The sequence below is a fragment of the Perca fluviatilis genome, chromosome 17 (assembly GCF_010015445.1).
Source record: "Perca fluviatilis chromosome 17, GENO_Pfluv_1.0, whole genome shotgun sequence".
NCBI lineage: Eukaryota > Metazoa > Chordata > Actinopteri > Perciformes > Percidae > Perca > Perca fluviatilis.
Genome location: NC_053128.1, coordinates 17,862,282 through 17,881,846, shown reverse-complemented (window position 1 = coordinate 17,881,846; position 19,565 = coordinate 17,862,282). Strand labels below are relative to the sequence as shown.

The window sequence follows — 19,565 nt, the reverse complement described above, 5'->3', positions numbered from 1 at the left end:
GGTGTGAACTTCAGGATTTAATGCAATGAAAAACGGCAGTACAGAGACTGAAAAAACTCTCTAAGTTGCACAGGGAGAAACCAAAAGCAACGGCAACAGGCGAAAACATGCACAAGCTGATGGGCGAAACACAGGCAGGAACAAACACAAACTGAAAATGATCTGACACGAGACAAAGGCAACACGGGGGTTAAATACATGAGGTAATGAACAAAGAAGGGACAGGTGATACAAAAGGTGAAACACATTAGGAGAGACAGGGTAATCAACAAAGGCAGGATTTAAAGATTGCTCCGTTGACTTTCAATGTAAAAAGAAAAAAGCTTAATATTTTTTTTAAAGTATAAATGCTGGAAAAAATTTGAATACAATACAGAAGTAGCAAGCGTCCGAAAGTCATACCGAAGAATCAGATAACAATACTACTGATCAGCATTCACAGAATTATTTAATGGTGATGAAACTTGCCTGCCTCAAAACTGATTCAATGGTCTTGTTATTTTTCATGCAGATGGGCTAACTGAACTGCTGAAAATAGGTACAGTGCATCAGTTCAAATGATAACCAACTGACTGTGAAACTGATGTTTAATATGTTTTATAGTTTAATGTACTTTATGTTTAAGTCTGTGTGTGTAAATGCACCTGGCTGCAAGAGTGGCAACATTTTTTCATTTGAGACTCACCGGTTTGTTAAAGCCACCCAGTGGTGAAAGAAGTACTCAGATATTTGACTCAAGTAAAAGTAGCAAAACCGCTGTGTAGCAAAACTCTGTTACAAGTAGAAGTCCTGCATTCAAAGTTTTACTTCAGTAAAAGTATTTTTAAATATTTGATTTTAATTTAATTACTTTATAGTTTGTGAATTCCCCCCAGACTCGTCTTAACCTATACTAATAGATAATAATTTATTTGTTGATTACATTGTAACACTACATTCCTTCACTTGTATTATTACACAAATTGCCCATTGTCTTGTTACTGTTGCATCATTTTATCACTCTGTCTCCTCAGATCAGATGGAGTTTGAGGCCGCTCAAAAGAACGAGGCCGCTCAGATGAATGGTAAGTTTGACCAAAGTCCAAGGCAATGACCATAACCCAAAATGAGGTGACTTTATAAGCAAATAAACCTTTCATCCATTGCATTAAGTACAGTTTGTAAAACAAGTTTCAGGTCCATCAATGCTCTTTTTATTTTACCCTTTCCTGTAAAGTGACAGAGGAACAGAACGAGGACGCCCGCTACCTTGGTAAGAGGAACTACATGAGCTCTGACTTCATTCAAAACTAATAAATTGCTTATTCAGGTGCAGTGTTTAATGCAATCTCTCAAATATTTTACATACAGAGGCTGTTCAAGATGAATCTGGTAAGTTATACTTGTATGATGAACACCTGAACAAATTGATTGTGTGTTAAACGTCACATGTTGAAATGTTTCCAACAGTGGAGGAGCATATTGAAGCTGAGAATGACAACACAGGTGTGTATAAAAACATCCTGTTGGCTTTAATCATAAGACAACATGTGATCTTGTTCAACATTACATAACTTGTAAAATAATAAAACTTTTATTGCAGACCCAGGTCCATACAAACACACAATACAGCATAAAAAACATAAAAGAGATACAAAAATACACAACAACTACACATCAACCTATAGGATATACAGGCTATTGCACCAATGCTGTCTTAACCTGGAAGTGTATCTATAACAGCTTTTCACAGGGCTGACTAGAGCTTCAATTATGTGGTTCTCTGACTTGTCCAGGCGACACATGAAACTAAACATCAGCTGTCTTAAGAGTGCCTCACAGGTTGGCACTCTAGTGGACACAAACAAATGGCTGGCACTATGCCACCTAGGGACACGGAGCAGCAGCCTCAGTGCATCATTGTATGCTACCTTGAGCCTCTGCATACTTTTTTTCTTATAGTTAGACCACAATTGAGCAGTGTATAGCGGTGTGATGTAAGTTCTAAACAAAGAACACTTCACAGAATCAGAGCACATGGAAAACTTCCTTATAAGCATGTTAGCCTGAGAGTAAATTTTACAGCGCTGTCGGTAAAGGTCTTTGTCATCTGTCCAGTCATCGGATATGACATGACCTAAATATTTAATTTCCTCACACACAGTGAGAGGACTATCTGACAAATAAAAGGTCGGAAAATTTGATTTCCTGTCCTCATCGCTTCTAACTATCATTATGTGACTTTTCTTAGCATTATACTTTATGTCATAATCAAGGCCATACTGAGAGCACACCTTCAGCATCTGCTGCAGCCCAGCACTATATGGACAGAGCAGGACCAGGTCGTCTGCATACATAAGATGATTAACAATATTGTTGCCCACAAGACAGCCGGTTTTTAACCTATTTAGCTGATTTGGTAATTCATCCATATAAACATTAAATAAAATAGGAGATAGAATTCCTCCTTGCCGCACTCTGTTACTAACACAGAATGGAGCAGATACAACATTATCCCATTTAACCTGAAATGTTTGGTGGGCATACCAAAACGCTAAAATTCTCACTAAAAATTTAGGGGCACCTCTATCTAGCAATTTTTCAAACAATCGTTCATGATTAATTCTATCAAATGCCTTTGACGCATCAATAAAACATAGGAATACAGATGAATTTAGACCTGTGTACCTGGACACAATCTCTTTAAGAGCATAGATACACAGATCAGTTCCATGTTTTCTTTTGAACCCAAACTGATTGTCAGTAGTAAGGACATACATTTCTAGCTTTGTTAACAGTATTCTCTCCAGTACTTTCGACAAGGTACTGGCTAATGCAATTGGTCGATAATTGTCAATACTATTGAGCTTACCAACCTTGTCTTTAAGCACAGGTACTAACATTACAGACATTATAGCATTTGGCAGAACACCATGAACCAGACAACCATTAAAGCACATGAACTCTCCCTTTCCAGCAGAAGGAGGTGGGAACTCTGACCTAGCAGCTCATGAAGGTGAGAGAGGTTCTACTGCACCCTTCAGTATCAGCCTGTAGATGGTGATAAAGGGCAGTTTAGAAAAGGACTGCAGGCTCTCAAATTACACTGACATGTTAAATATCACAACCTGACTGATTTCTCTCCCACACAGAATCCCAGTCTGAGTCCTCTGAGGAAGCAGATGGTGAGTTTGAGCATTGGGTTTTCGTAGGCAGTTTATTTCAGCACATTAAAGCTGCAATTTCACCTTCTGTCATTCACGATTTATGTCTACCATTTTTGACAGGGAAACAGTGATGTAAATCTACACTAAAACACTACAGCAGTTATTAATGAAGCAAACACTACATTACAAGCTTTGAATAATACTGTGTGATATTATCTTCTCAAACAGAATTCAGTTATCCACATATTCATGAATTTCAATTAATGTTTTATTTTACATTTTTACATAGTTGTAAACTACTTTTAAAGAAGATTTAGAGATTAACAACAATATAAAGGGACTTTTCAAAACAAAGGTACAAAGTGCTTTACATGGTTTAATCAGGTTAAAAACATCTCAGGAATTAGGTAAAGTACATTTTAATGTCTTTTCAGAGCACCCTGAGACAGAGCCAGAGACTGTGAGCAGTTTGGGTAAGATCAAGTAAAATGGCCACTGACTCACTATACTCATGAATCCCACACTACGACTGCTTGCTGTAACTCTCCATTTCTCCTCTGCAGATGAAGTCAGTCAGGATTCAACCAAGAAGGAACAAGGTGAACTTCTAAATGCTACACACATACATAAGTAACAATTTACCTAAAGGCTGAATGTATCATTTGTTTACTGGTATTATCCAGAGACGGTAGTTAACTCGTGCCTGCTAGGGCAAGATGTGGTGAACTGTTTTGAGCAACACAGTGAAAGTTCAATTGTGCAATGAACAGAATGTGAAAAACAAATCCAGTCAAAGCCGGTCTCAGCTGGATTTAAATAGTGGTAAAAATACATTTTATAGGTTGGGTTTAGAACAGTAAAATGCCTGAAGACCAATTACAAATGTACAACTCGGCAGCTTGTGAAAACAGTTTAATGTATAGAAACAGTCAAAGCCAATACTCTAGTTAGATATTCAAGTCACCACAGAGATGAGCTGGCTGCTTGACCTCAAAAATAACATTCTGGGATTGTTTATTTGAACACAGTCCATCTTGCATGTGAGTAAATCTAGGACAAGAATCCAGGGCACTCTGAGGCGTCTGTCCCCAGGTGCTTATTGTGATTGATTTATACTGTATCATCTGCTTCTGGTTATTTTAGGACCAAGGACGCACTGTCCCTGCTCTAAAAGATGCCAAAAGGATTGTTTTAAAATTGATAAAATTCCTCTGATCCAAAGTTAGTGATGCAGTGATAAAGGTCATCTTTTGGATTATGATGTAAAAAGTCAAATTCCTGAGAAGGAAAACCTTCATGCACTGGTTAAAAAAAAAAGAGAGATAATAAACCTGTAGCAGTAATTCCTAACCCTTTGGGAGTAGAATAGGCCTTGCTTTGTGCTTTAAAATCACAAACTGCCTGGTGCAGTCACCATTCATCAGTACCATGTCCAGAGGAGTGAGTCATATCAGAAAGACCGAGGTGTGATTCATATAAATTGCTCTGAGAGCCCTGGAAAACTACTGAATTGTGGTGTTTGCAATGTAAAACTAGCGTAAAGGAATCCTCCCTTGTCTGTCTCTGCGTCACAGATGTACTGGAGTGAGAAAACACAGCAGCACGTGGATCCCAACGCTCACTCATCACCCAGTGGCTGAGCTGTACTGAGCTTACTGACAATAAAAGGGAACTATCCACCTATCTGTACAATCTCTCTGTCCTTTTTTGTTTCATGTTACATGCTGTGACAAAATACTTCTGCAGTCTTTCAGAACTGCTTTTTGGTTCTTTTCCTAAGATAATATAACATTATTTTACCACATGAAACTGAATTTGAGGGTATGAAGTTGCAATATATTTGCAGTGGTGGGATGTAACTAAATACATTTACTCAAGTACTGTACTTAAGTACACATTCAAGGTACTTGGACTTTACTTGAGTATTTCTATTTTATGCAACTTCATACTTCTACTCACTTTCAGAAGGTAAAAATTGTACTTTTTACTGCACTACATTTGTCTGACAGTATAGCTGTTAGGAGTTTTTCATCCCCTTCCTGTCCACTCAAAACTATGCATCTCCAGATTTTAAATGATTGTGATAAACTGAATGAGGGGTTTCTCTTAAAATTCTCCGTAAGCTAAATAAAATTTTAAAAACCTCTTAGATCAGCTAGAAAATGAGTTGTCACAAAGCTGAAAACAGGGCTGTTTTTCTGACATGAAAAGTTGACTTTTTAAAGATACATGGTTCTCACAGGACAGCAACGCTACAAACATGACCTTATAAATTATGTATTGCTGTAGATTTAACTACCCAACAGTATATAAAGGAGTTAAAATTAGCAAAACCTTAAAAATTTACAGCTGTAAAACATAACCTACACATTAATGCAGCAGTAATATTAATTCAAAAATATATAATAGTAAACACTGACAGGGAAAATTTTACTGCACAATCAATACTTTCAAGTAAGTTCTGAATGCAGGACAGTTACTTGGGAGTATTCTCATTGTGTGTGTGAGATATATATAGCTCTATCTTTCTTATGTTATAAAGTAGCAACAAAAACAAGTTCAACTCCAGTATTTTCCCATTTTTATTTGTTTTTTTTTCCATGTACAAGTGTGGACAAGAGTATGTTGATGTGCAATAAAAAAACATTTCTTTGGTACCTAAGGGAAAATAAATCAAAAATAATTAAGGCAACTACAGCATCTATAGATCTGATATGCATTTAGTACTGCAGCTAAATGACCACACACACCGCTGGCATGCAACGTAGGTTTGCCCTCCTTCAAACAAGAGACCAGATCAGCTCAACACCAAACCACCCAGTTAGATAACTTCCAGTTTTGGGTTCCTGTTTGTCCTCTTTTACAACCTTATTCACCTTCCAAGGCCCAGGGGAGAAAAAAAAAATAAAAAAAAATAAGGAAAGCTAGAATAACCCAAATGTCTAGGCAAGAAAAACATCCTGGGGAAGTAGCCAATACAAGGTGAAGTGTAAAAACATTGAAGGATGCCTAAAGCATTTAACCATCAAAGATGATGCAATCAAGTTTTAACAGAAGACTTACAGTATGTAGGTCTTGTTTGAGAGCACTTGTTTCCCTTAGTTGACCATCTGCTGTTACATTTCTCAAATTCAAGTAAACAATTTCAAGCAGTTATTTCTGCACTGGAGATTCTAATGACTGGATCGCAGATAATCCATCAACGATTAGGGCTTTGTCATTTGTCACCTATTATTCCATTGATACGGTATTTCACATACTTTCGCAGGTGGTCATCCAGTGTGTACAATTGGTGCTTCTACCATAGTAAACTATTCAGATAATTGTGTGTCAGAAAGACAACACTGCAGTGCTGTGAATGTTTTTCACCTAAAAAAAAAAAAAAAAAAAGAAATACTGATTTTGCATCTACGTTACTTTCAGCATGTGTTATGACTGGAGTTACATCTGCAAAGGCTTATACTGCATTGCAATTGCTCATTTCTTTCTAACGTGTAAAACAAAATGAAAACATCGTTGTATATACACATCATTTTAAAGTAAAAAAAGAAAATGGAAGAATGAGTATTAGAAAAAAAAAAGCAGATGGTGCTTTTAGATTAACTCGTTACAGAATGATGAGATATGAAAAAGCAAGTCAGAACAAAGAAATGCAAACTTCCCACTGGAAGTAATGCGGCCCAAATGGAACAAACAGCAAATTCTAGGTTGAAAATGATGCAGCCAAGAACCAAAGGCCCATATCACAAGTCCTTCAAACATTTCCTTTTTTTTTTTTCCCCCAAAGTTGTTGGCTTGAGGTAAGCGATAGATTTTGGCCGTCCAACTTTACGCCTTTTCTCCTGGTGCTTTAAAGTTTTTCCCTCCAAAAAAAAAAATACAAAAGAAAACTAAAGAAGCCCTACGGGCACTGATCTGCCAACAGACAGCATGCAGTGATAAACTTCCATCATTTTGAAATTTATGACTTCAGAATATCTCTGCATACCTAAAATGTAAAAATTTTATTGGGGAGAAAGTTGCTCCACATTTGGACCGTCTCACAGACTAGGTTCCTGTTTACTGTACCCTCCCTTACACTAAATACTCCTTCCCGTGTCTCAGTCTGGTTCCCAGACCACAGTGTTTGACCAGCTTACCTTGCAGTGGGTGGTGGAGACAGGCAGGCCAATGTTAGAGGCTACCACGACAGTCAGGGCTGAGGCCAGTTCGATGCTGAAACCACTGCCAGGAAATAAAAACAACACTTAAGTCTGAGCATGCTTGCTAAATTTAAAGACTGGTAATGTCTGAGGAGGATGTGGTTTCGTGACTAAGGAGAATCAGGTCTGTGGAGTCTATACCTTGAGGGGGTGATGGGGGTAAGGTCCTTGCCCATAGTCTGGATCACTCGGCGACCCCACACCCAGAGTCCAGCGCAGATGCCCACGCCACCGTACAGCAGCAGCCAAATGGGTGTGGGTTCCTCTGAAATCACTTGGCTGGTTGTGTACACCAGCCACAGAGCTACCAACGGTCCAATAGCATTACTACAGAGGAAAGAATGAAATTAATTATGTAACAGGGGTCAAAAGATTCAGACTTTTGTTGATCCTTGATAAGTAACGTGTGAGCTACAACATGCCAGAGAAACAAAAGTTCAATTTATCAGCCTGATAAAAACACGACCATCATGAAGGAATCTGCATACCTAACGTCGTTTCCTCCATGGGCAAAGGATCCAAAGCAGGCGGTGAGAATTTGGAGGAACTGGAAGAGAGTGGAGACTTCTGGCTTGTCTGCCTCAAGCCCATCATCCAGAGAGCTTTGGCTGCCAGCTGCATCCTCCTTTGTCATTTCTAGTGTCACATCACCTTCTCCCAGAGCTTCAGGAGTTGTGTGCTCTGCCACAGCATTGCAGTAGCTAGTGTAACTGTCCATACGCACACGCTTCTTGTCCGGACCCCCTGGCCCTGCGCCCTTGTCGCATTCCTCGTAGGCACGGTAGTCCCCTTCTTTATGCTTGTAGTCTCCGTGCATGCCGATGATTGCCATGGTGTAGGAGGTGTAGCTGTTGTTGCGTCGGATAGGTCGGTCACCCCCCTCGCCCATGCAGTCACCAACCTTGGCCAGGTGGAGCTTGTGCAGAAGGTCCTTGTAGAGACCGGAGTCCTTGTGGACTGTGTGGTACTGGCTGTAACCGTTACTTGGAGCCTGTGCTGGCCTGTTGTTGAACTGGACCTGGTTGTTGAACTGGACCTGATTGGCTGAATTTGTGGAGCCATTGCTGTGCTGGACCAGCTGGTTGTTGACCTGACCGTTTGATTGAACCTGTTTGGGGACTGCAGAGAGGGGTAAAACATTTTTTTTTTTCATTATGAAGCATAAGAAGGAAAGTTAAATTACATACCATTAAATCTACATAATTCTAATTACATAGGTTTTAACAATGTTGTTTTCTTGGCATACTTACCACCATTTGCGTCGCTGTCTTCTGTGTCGTCAGAGTCTCCGATGTTAAACGCCACCTTGCGTTCCTTATTATTGTCAACATCGTCAGAATCTCCAATGTCAAACGCCACCCTGCGCTCCTCAGGGGCAGCCTGGGGCTGAGCAGAGGGACTTTGATTGACATCTAGGGTGGTAGGCGTAGTCTCCTTGGCAGTCTGTTTCAAGATTGGACATTGGGCCTCTCTCAGCTCCCTCTTCTCCATCAGGGGGCTCTCAGAGGGGCTGGAAGACTTCATATCTCCTATTAGGGGAGAAGGTGGAGTGAGATATTGCTTGGGCCATGTCCAAACATATACCCTGTATAGCAGAGAAGTACCAGCCAAACGTGTTTCCTTTCAAACAGAGCTGTAGGAGTCTTAATTGCATAACTAGAGTTAAAAAATAAAATAAAATAAAAATAACACAAATGTCCTATAAATGCAACGTTACCCGTGTTCAAAAGTGAGCCCCTGAGTTCACAGGATCAGATTATGATCTTGCAAGGAACATAATTACACTACGCTAGCAGCTTAACTTATAAAAAGACAGTAAGACTTCTAACAACCTGTGACTCACATACCATTTGTTTGTGGTTTTTAAGTGACTCAGATAATTCCAATATTTTCTATGACATAATCATAGGAGTATTCTGACCAGTTGGCCACATTGTATCATTTAAACTGGTCAAGGCCAGACCTGAAGCAGTCACCATCAAGCCACCCACACATGCACTGCAAAGGCTAGGTCAACACCTTAAGTCCACCTAGGTTTATTTTTGTTTAGTCAAGGTAAAGACCAATTAGTGGATCACTATGACCCGATTAGGCTGCTTGACTCTGGAGGCTGATCTAGACAGATCATGCTCCCTTAGATAAACCTGTGGTTTCTGTTACTAGAAGAGACACTTGACAGGTTCTGTAAAATCAATAATCACAATTCAAATTGAAGACATTTTTCTCTGACACTAAATGGTTTATTAATATGGCTACAATTAGAGAAAAGACATTTTTGAACATTAGTATTGAATTTATACATTTTGCAAAAGGTTCTATTGAAACCCAATGGTAAACTACATGGGGAAAATGAATGGTGTTCCCCTGCATCATCAAAACCACACCAATGGTGTGTAAATGCAGATGGCCCTTGGTTTTTTTTTTTTTTAAACTTTAATCCAGGATTATAGAACAAAAACTGGTGACAATATTTTCAGATGATTTTCATTAGAGCGACTCCATTATGACAAAATATCCCAAAGCTCCATTTGCTGGATTAATAGGAGACCTCAGTGTGAATAGGTTGAGGTTACAGGTGCAACGCTAAATCCCTCGCTTGTCCAGTGGCGGCGAGAAAAACCATAATTTCAGTGGTCAGCTGAATCAGCAGGTTGCCAAAAAATGAAAAACAAAAAGGTGACTTACTTTCAATCTTCTTCTTGAGGCGAGGGCAGACAATAAACCAGACCACAATGGCGGTCAGCACAGAGAAGCCCAATGAGATGAGCAGGGTGCCCCACCAAGGGATCTTGTCGAATCCCAGCACTGACGGATCATCAGGTGCCAAGGACACAATCAGACAAACACAAAAGGAGAATAGAGAAAGGCAGTTTTAAAAAACAAGGCAGCGAGTGCTACCTTTTAGTGGACAACAAAAAAAGTGGTCTGAAACAGCAAACTTACAACTGAGCAATTTCATAAAAATATGTAAAAAAGTTAAACATAGTATTTTAGTAAGTCAACATGAGGTCAGGTTAGGAGGAACTTGCATTCTTATTTAAAAACGTGAATGGCACCAATGAATGAAAAGTAACTAAAAAGGGAAATGGCAATAACTTCAATGAGATTGACTACACGTGTCATCTTTTGGCTCTAGTTGTCACAAGCATGACTGCACTGTGTCACATACTAGTTAAACATGGAAATATGTGTACCCCTGGATGTGAACAGTTATGCAACACCCAAAAAATGTCACCATGACACTAAAATGCCCTGCCAACACTGCACATGGACAATGAGTTCCTAAAAAGGTGACATTACTTAAGGAGGGAAAGAAAGGGGTGGGGAGGGTCATTCACTGGAGCTGTAGCTATAAGGACACCCTCTTGCCAAGACTGCAGCAAAGCTGGTGCAGCAGAAGTAGATATAATGCAGCATATGCTGGCAGAAAGCAACCATTTAAATTTCCCCAGGGGAAGCAGTCATCTTGGTCATACAGAGAAGATGCAAGTCAGCAGCGTAGTTAGGAGAAAACTAAAACAAGAGCTGCTGGAAATTCCAACACCACCACCTCTGATGAGAGGACCATGGCCATGCATAATTAAAAAACAAAAAAACACTTCCACTAGTTTGGAACTGGGGCTTAAGATAAACAAAAGAAAACTAGGGCCAAGGCTAAGCGATAACCGTCTCGAGTCCAGTCCACAGTGCACTCTCTCCACTGAGTCACACTGCAGCATGAGACTGCAGAGCACCTAACTGATGTTTATTTAGTTATGCAATGGAAGCTGGAAACTGGGGATGCACTGGGGAAGTGGGAAAACCACAAGGAGGCTCTGTAACCGCTGTGGCTCACATGTAGTGGGACATCCAGTAACAGGTGTGATGTAACTAGATATCACTGTGCTCTAAATGAAAAGTAGGGACCAAAAAAAAAAAAAAAAAACGCCGGGTCGTGACACTATTCTCAGTATTCTTTGTCACGGTGACTTGTTTGTAGGCACCTTCTTTCAAAATATAAAAGAAAGAATTTAAAAGCTAGTCTAGGTCTGTCTGATAAACACTCGCACACAAAAGGGATGAGTTTATACCACAGCCATGCAGTGGGATGAAGGGACTGCACAGGAAATTGACTAACCACGGCTGCATTCCAAACCCCTCCCATAAACCTCTGTATCCCATGAACTACATCACCCAATAACATGGCTTGTTGTTTTGTTACCATATGTACATCTCGCCACGAACCCAAATTACAATGAGTGGCAGTTTATGACTCACTTGGCAAGGAACCTTTGGTTATTTGTCCTCACTTTTCTCTAGAAGCAGATGCAGCAAGAGTATTAGAATTAAGGGACAGCTGCATTAAGTCTCAGCACTGAAGGGACCTGTAAGTCCAACGTTCATTTCTCACAATAAGTACCTATTGTGAGAAATGACAATAACACCCAAGACGCCTAGGATTTTGTTTCAAGTCCATGGCTCAGGTTAAAACAAGTCATGTATACTAAGATGTGTTTATCCGTTTTATGTTGCCAATAGTTTGGTGTCCCCAAAGCAACCAACGCTACCGGGTGTGTTTTTAAGTGGGTAACCCAGGCAGAAAATTCGTATCCACGCATTCATTGAGACAGGCTTTTCTCTGAACAGACTGAATTCAGGGCCAATACAGCTGATGTTAGGAACAGTATCTGCGAGATACCACGAAGAGTAGAAAATGATTTTATACTGACTTAGAAAGCAATATCCAGGTGACAAGGTGTGTAACATTTTAATAGGCTAGGCATTATATCTTAATTCTGTTTATGTGGTAGATTTATATTTTGCAATGCATGGGGATGCAGTGGAGTGACAGCACCTAAGTGATTTATAAGGTGTGAAGAACCCAAGTCACACTAAGCCTCATCTGCAAACGACAGCTGACCCTCAAATTCTTTGGCCTAAATTGCATGCACATGCTGACTTGAGGTCTCTGGCACTAGTGTATATATTGAGTATAGGAATGTGCTGTGGGATGCCTGGTGTCCAATCGCACCACTATGATAAGATCTAAAACAGGGAACCAAACATACTGTACTCAGTTGGGTTCAGATATCACTGCTGCATTAGAGTGCATAGGTCAGCTGTTGTCATGTGTGCCAGTGTAGTACACTATCCAAAACTCGGCCAGAATAAGGGATGACAAGCGAGGTCTGACTTTGGATGATGAAAAACAAAATACTGTAAAATGGATGGATACTGAATTAGCTGGGATTCATGCTTTGTCTTATTATTATTACTATCACCATCATGCAGGAATCAATTAACTCAATATTAAACTCCACTGTGGTCTTGATGCTTTACCAGTGAGATCTCTGTGTGTGAGTGGGGACAATTTAAGGAGGATGCAGTGGGTTTTGTAAATGTGTCTGAAATGCAACCTCGCACCTTTTTTATGTGAGGTACCCAAGTACAGGTCCCCATGTACAGTGTGTCGAGGTGTGAGGAACGTCACAACTGTACAGAATGTGCCTGACTAAGCAGGGATATGGGCTATGCTGGAACTGCAAGTGATCTCCTCTCTTTGAGTGTGCTGCTGATATGCATGCACACACCAGTGCACCATATCTGGTCAAACTCTGGCCTGTAGCAGCCATTTAATGACCCAGGCCAGCTAACATCTTGAACTGTTAGGCCCTGTAGAGAGAAGAAAACAAAAAGGAGCAAAAATTGCTCATTTAATGAAAAGTTTCTGAGGACGAAAAGCCAACAAGCATTCAGAGCATTACTGGACAAATTCTAAAAACGGCAATACAACTACTAGCAGTAGACAACTATAACCATTTCCAACACCCTCTTTACTTCTCTTTTCCTCCTTCACGTCTGAAGAGCAGACAGTGACGTCAAGAGTCAAGTGAAATCTTATTTCCATCTCCCTGTTGTGCTCCGCTTTAAAACTTCATTCCAGCTATGACCCACATAGAACCACAAGCAAGAGAGCCCCAAAAAACAAGTTAAATAAACACAGCTTCTGTAAAAATGGTCAACAGTCTGGTTGAGTCTGGAATATGTGTGTGGGCATCCGGCTGTCTGAGGGAGTGGTTTATTTTAGGCTGTGGTCAGGCATGCAAAGCAAAATGACTGAAACAATGATACTCACTCGGAGCTCCAGTGAACATGATAGAGAACAGGTTAATTCCCATAGTCATGGCATAGAAGACAGGCAGGGCCCTCAATCCATTAGGAACAGGGTCTTTCTACAGGGACAAAACAGAGCACCAAGTCAGAAAAACACATTCCACTGTATGAACAGAACTGTCCCATTTTGCTGTCAGGTTACAGTAATTTGAATCTCACTGTATGATGTGGATAAGGAACTGCTTCAGAAAACAATTGCCCGATTCTCATCATGTAACAAACAGTTCCTCGATTTCATTTTGGCAGTGGTATAGTACGGTGTTGAAACTGACCTAAAACATATCACTCCGGAAGTTTCCGGTCTCACTCACAAAAACACAGACTATCTACAATTTGATAACAGCCAGCTTACCTTGTGTAAGATGAACATGCGCACAAAGTAGAAAACAATGGCTGACATTATTCCAGACAAAAGGGGGCTCAGGAACCAGGAAGCAACTGCAAATTAAAGAAATAATATGAGCATTGCAATTTAGTGGAAATGTTATATGTGACAGTTATGTCACACACAAAAAAATAAAAAAATTAATAAAAAACTTCCTTAAAAGTATTTTTTTTTGGAAATACAAATCCTGTTGGGAAACAATCCTGACATATCACAAACAGGAAATCTCATCTCAGCTTCTGTCTTTTATGCCAGTTGCCAATTTTAACTATTTAAATTACTATAATCATTTCCCTGATAAAAAGGGACATTCTTTGGCTCGGGAAAGGGAAGTTCGGGGGTCCCCTGCTAGATCTGCTGCCCCCGCGACCCGACCCCAGATAAGCGGGCAAAGATGGATTCTTTGGCTAGTTTGGCAACATAGCTACATGTCCCATTGACAGGAAAGATGGATTGTTTTCATCGTTCAGTAATTAGGGTTCCTTGGTATAACATTTCAGGCCCTTTCCATAACTGAATGGCATTAAAATTGTATTATTTCTGATTCAGTTATGTTGTTTTTACAAAAAGGGCAGTGTGGTTAACATCAGAGTTGGGCTTTCCGTAGAGGAACATAGACCTGAATCCCACATCTAATGCAACAAATGTGAGAAACAACTTGTGAAATTAGTACTTCTGTATATCCGGTAAAACTTTGACTATAATTGCCTAATGTTCTCGGGCATGCATAAAGAGCTTATCAAAAGTCCTGCCTTCCCTACCTTGACAGTCCAGCCAAATATTCCAAAACATAAGTGACTACTGGAATCACACACATTCCATATTTTATGTGTTGTGAATTGAGCTCTGAATCGGCAACAGCCATACATAAATAAATATTGCATTGTTGAACTGAGTATTGAAGGTCCTCAACACAGACACAACACTGGCTGATTTATTAGGATAACACTGCATTACCAATCACGCCCTGCCATTACATTAATATAGTCATCGATGCATTCCTACCAAACACTGAAGACATTTCTAGGTCAGCTGATTAGAGTGTCTGATTTACCGATACTGAGGATTTTGTACCACATGACTCCCTGCTGGCCTCTGGCAACCAGCGAGAAGCCGATAGTTGCACCAACAATGCAGTGTGTTCCAGAGATGGGTAGCTTAAGGAAGGAGGCAGCCAGCTGCCACACAGCAGAACCTATGAGAATAGATAAATTAAATCACATCAGCCGAGACGTAGACCTCGTTTCAGCTTCCTCATACCTTTTCAGACAATTTTTAATATCAGCAAAAAGGAAACCTAATACAGTTTGCATACAGTAGAAACTAGCAAAATTAGAAAACATTTTGTTTATAGTAATTTCATATCAATTTTTTTTTTGGCAATCCGATTCAGAAATTTCCCAAACAAAGCCCTATTCCCAGGTGTTGGTTTGAAATTAGATTTTCGAGTTGTAAGAACCAAACAGTACCAGGCCCTACGTGCCACCAAGTTCTATACACAGGGTTCAATGAACGCAGGTTTAACTACATGCAAGATAAGCTGCAGATACTCACCAAACATGGCACTGGTGTATCCAGCCATCAACACGTGCTCAGAGCCATTGTACATGCTGTTGTCGATGATACCATTGCGGATGGTATCACTCACTTTGGCCCCAAGGAGTACAGAGCCAAGAGTCTCAAACACCGTAGCCAGAATGCATGCCTGTCGCAAGGTGACCACTCCAGAGCCCACGGCTGTGCCAAATGAGTTAGCAACATCATTGGCACCCACGGAAAAGGCTAAGACAAAGGCGATGATGAAGCCAATAATCAGCAGCCACATGTACTCTGTAAGAGGAGTCTGGGTTGCTATTGCCATTGTGCTAGCCAATATTATTGCAGTTGCAGTTGTTGAAACCATGATTGCAGACTATAGAGAAATTGCTTCACAATTTAAAAAAAAAGGGAATTAAGGTCTGTCGAAGCTATTTATATAATGCTACTTATAAACAGCAACTAGGAAAGAGGTAAATGGTTAAATAAATAATTAACTTATTTAGGCCTGCCTGTTTTAAACAGGATTTCTGAGATTTAGCAGTGCAAACTTGTAATGCATTTACCCGGTACTGACCATAAAACAATTAAGAGGTATAGTGTGGGCCTATTGCTATCCTGTAATTATACTAGCTATGTTGCTGTTCCTTTGGTGCTGAGATATTAAACAGACTGCCATTGTGCAACTGTAACTGCAGATGAGCAGAGGTACATCCTGAAAAGACAAAAGACAGAAAAGGCCTGCTTTAATTTAAACAGTTTCTTCCCATTCCACCTTCATGTGGAAGGTCATGAAACGCATAGCTAGAGAAAAGACATTGACAACACTGGAGGAAATGCATGGAGATCAGAGAGTTTAAAACTGATAAATCAGCATCTTTAAAAACGAAAGATAACGTAAAAAGGTGAAAAAGCTAGTAGGAAACGCTTGGACGGGAAGGTGGGTCTATTAGCCGCCTTTCGTGAAACCAATAGGAAGCCATTTTCGTGAATGTCGCAGGAAGAAACCGAAGGTTATAATACACCAACGTCCTCTAATATCACCCAGACAGTTTAGCTGTATAACGGTTTATTGCCGTTTTTGTTTAGCACTGCGGACCACAAATGTTACGAGATAAGGATCTCGTAACGACATTAGAATCTTTGCACACGTGTCGTCATCCATTCATAGAACACAGCCCTGAACACGAGCGCCATCTGTTCATACCACTTCACACAATCAAACAGAAACAGCTCGACCGATAGACTAGACATTACGTCTTTAAGTTATTTAATGTGTAGTTATATTAGCTATAATAGCTAATGTGCGTATTATACGCAGTTTAAATCGTCTCTCACGTGCGTTTTGTAAAAGGGGATGCAACCGGATGTGACTCAGTTTAAGGAACACAAACCACCTACGACTGACCGTGGGCAGTCGCCGGTGTGTGTGTCGTGCTAATTTTTAATAACATGCCAATTGAGCATACACTTGGCATGTCAATAAAAAAAAAAAAAAATAGCACGACAGATGGTCAATACTGTTAAAATACAGTTTTCATTGCGTTCAACCGACAGTAACGTAGCAATAACGTAGCTAACGTTAGACAGGTCTCTGCCTTCGCTTATATATTAGCTACTAAATATAACGTTAACAGCAACCGGTTCACTCAAATCATAGCTAGATAAGTGGTGAACAAAACGCTAGCTAGATATCTCTGTAAGTAGCTAGTGAATACATAGCACAATGGTTTATTTCCGGCTAACGTTAGCTTTACATTATCATCGAATAGTGATTTTTGTTAAGGCGTTCAGTAAATAAAACAGAGGTATTCTGATACAAAGTGTAAATTATAAAACTTACCACACGTTGCAGTTGTCAGTCCTGTGAAAAATAAAGCGATGCTAGCCAGTAAGCTAATTAGCGCGCGCACAAAATGTATCTTTACGATAGCGCGCGCGGGACAATGAAAAAATTAAACTGATTTGGAAATCGATCCCCTTCAAAAAAGATACCTTACGTTAAAAAATAAAGTGACCACGTCACAAGTTATTTACGACTATTTGATTCGATGTGATATAACTCCAAATCCAGAACTGTCTCAGTTTGAATGAGAGCCTCGCAGCCGCATGTGTAGAACTTGCTCGTGCCGGTTAAACGGAACAGGGGTTTCTTTTTTTTATTGGATACACCCTTCGTAAAGCCCCGCCCCACACCACCCAGCTGTCAGCCAGACTTTTTTTTTTTTTACCCACGTCACGCGTTCAGTGAATGGATGTACAACTTCGTCGGAAAATTCCACTCTTCGTTTTCAACTTTATTTAACACATCACATCACTACTTTAGTACATACTAAAATAGCCGTTAATCTATCGATTTCTGCAGCCTAGCTGTCACAAAAAAACACAATCACCCCTAGTAACCTCTTTCCTAACTACGGAAAATGTCCCGTCAAAACAATCCAGGAAAACACGGGTGGTGGTGATGTTGACTGCATTATGCATTAGGCTACAGAAGACTTGTCATTCATTCAAGTGCATCCGACCGGACATGATAACATTCACCCTCTAACAAAAGTCGTTTCCTTTGATGTTTATTGTGTTCAAGAGAGACGTGATATGTTAAAACGAAGAAGTGCTCAATAAGCATAGCAAAATATGTTTGGCCAAAACGTGTTTGCATGACAGCAACGATAAACATAATTTACAAAACACACTACATAGGCTACAGGCTATTTATTAAGCCTACATGGGATAATGCTGTAATAACAGCATATTTAATTATTATTTTATTACGACCTCACTCCCACCATTGTCTCTTATTATTTGACGTCATTTATTTTGAGGATTATGGAAAACTTTCTCGTTCTCAATCCATTGGGCAATGTTTAGGGTCGGCTACCGTTGTATTTACGATTATTGTCCTGGCACATGAAGGCAGCATTTCACAAAGGAAGGAGTGGCGATTAGCCTACATCTTTTTCATAATCGGGGAGTTACCGTTTTTATCATGAGTTACTCAGACTAATAATACGCCTCCTTTACTCCCTTGCCAGTAACCACAAAAGTTACTCGAACGATTAGTGGAACTGTAAATGTCATAAAAGAACTCGGAATTCGAAGAGTTTACTGATGTTTGTTTTTCTAGCTTCATATAGTCCTGAACAAACATAAACCTAAAACCTAATAGGCTACTCAAAAATAATTGCTACTTATTCTTTTACGTAACGGTGAAATGGCAAACTCACAGAAAGGACAACTGATGGGATTGTTCAGCTTTGTTGTTCTTGTTTTTAACGTGTAGCCTAGTATTCCAGTGTAAGTGAGTGCAACAAAAAGCTAGAGTCAAATTCACTGTAAGCCATTAAAACTGATTCTGATAACCATTTCCCTTAATGCATAGGCCTATATATACCTACTTAGAGCAGAACTGTGGATTTGTTTGTTTTAGAGATAACAAAAACTAGATAAATAAGGCACATGCTGTGTTTGCACGAGGTTATTTTAAAAACATCTTGTCTCATGGTCTTGATAGGCTACTGAAGTCATTCAGCCTTGAGCAAGACACATGATTGAAAATAAAACAATGTAACCTATTGTTACACCCACTTCTTCAATGTAATGACCATGTAGTAAAAACAATGTGTTAATATATAGGTTAATGAATTACCTATTTCCTATTTTGTTTATAGACTTTTGACAGTGCACACTGCACAAGATAATTGAATGAATGGCTGAATGAAAGGGTTAGACAAAGAGAAAACCCATAACACTGTTGCTTCCATTGAGTCCTGGGGAACCTAAAAGACTAGAGCCTTGTTGAGGGCAGTGCACCCAGTAGCCTACCTCTTAAACAATATATTAGCCAAACTCTCTCTGATGTAGTAATTTTTTTTTGAGTTTGATTTGTGTATTTTTTTTAATTTTGAACAAACAGTTCAGCTTGTATCAGACTGATATATGGCAACACTTCTTGTTCTCTGAATGGTTAAACAGTGCCATCTGGCGTAGGCTACTAAGATTTCTTTCTCTGCCTATATATTTTTCTATGACGATTCTACTGTGAAAATTGCTCTTTATTTTTTATAGGCTAATGACGATTCCATTGTAAAAACAAAACAAAATTACTCTTTTATTATAGTTTTCTAACTCCACTGTTGAAGG

The 19,565-nt window shown here is 39.7% G+C and overlaps 1 protein-coding gene across 1 annotated transcript; it reads right to left on the bottom strand.

Annotated features, from left to right (window-relative positions):
* Positions 1 to 7,131: 7,131 nt before the first annotated feature.
* slc20a1b (solute carrier family 20 member 1b) lies at positions 7,132 to 17,575 on the bottom strand. The gene is made up of 10 exons (XM_039779948.1): positions 17,266 to 17,575; positions 15,441 to 16,137; positions 14,941 to 15,081; positions 13,854 to 13,939; positions 13,464 to 13,560; positions 10,034 to 10,153; positions 8,599 to 8,877; positions 7,837 to 8,467; positions 7,490 to 7,675; positions 7,132 to 7,370 (listed from the first exon to the last, which is right to left on the bottom strand). The coding sequence occupies exons 2-10, from the start codon at positions 15,787 to 15,789 to the stop codon at positions 7,247 to 7,249; spliced, it is 2,013 nt and encodes a 670-aa protein (XP_039635882.1). The 5' UTR covers positions 15,790 to 16,137; positions 17,266 to 17,575; the 3' UTR covers positions 7,132 to 7,246.
* Positions 17,576 to 19,565: the final 1,990 nt, after the last annotated feature.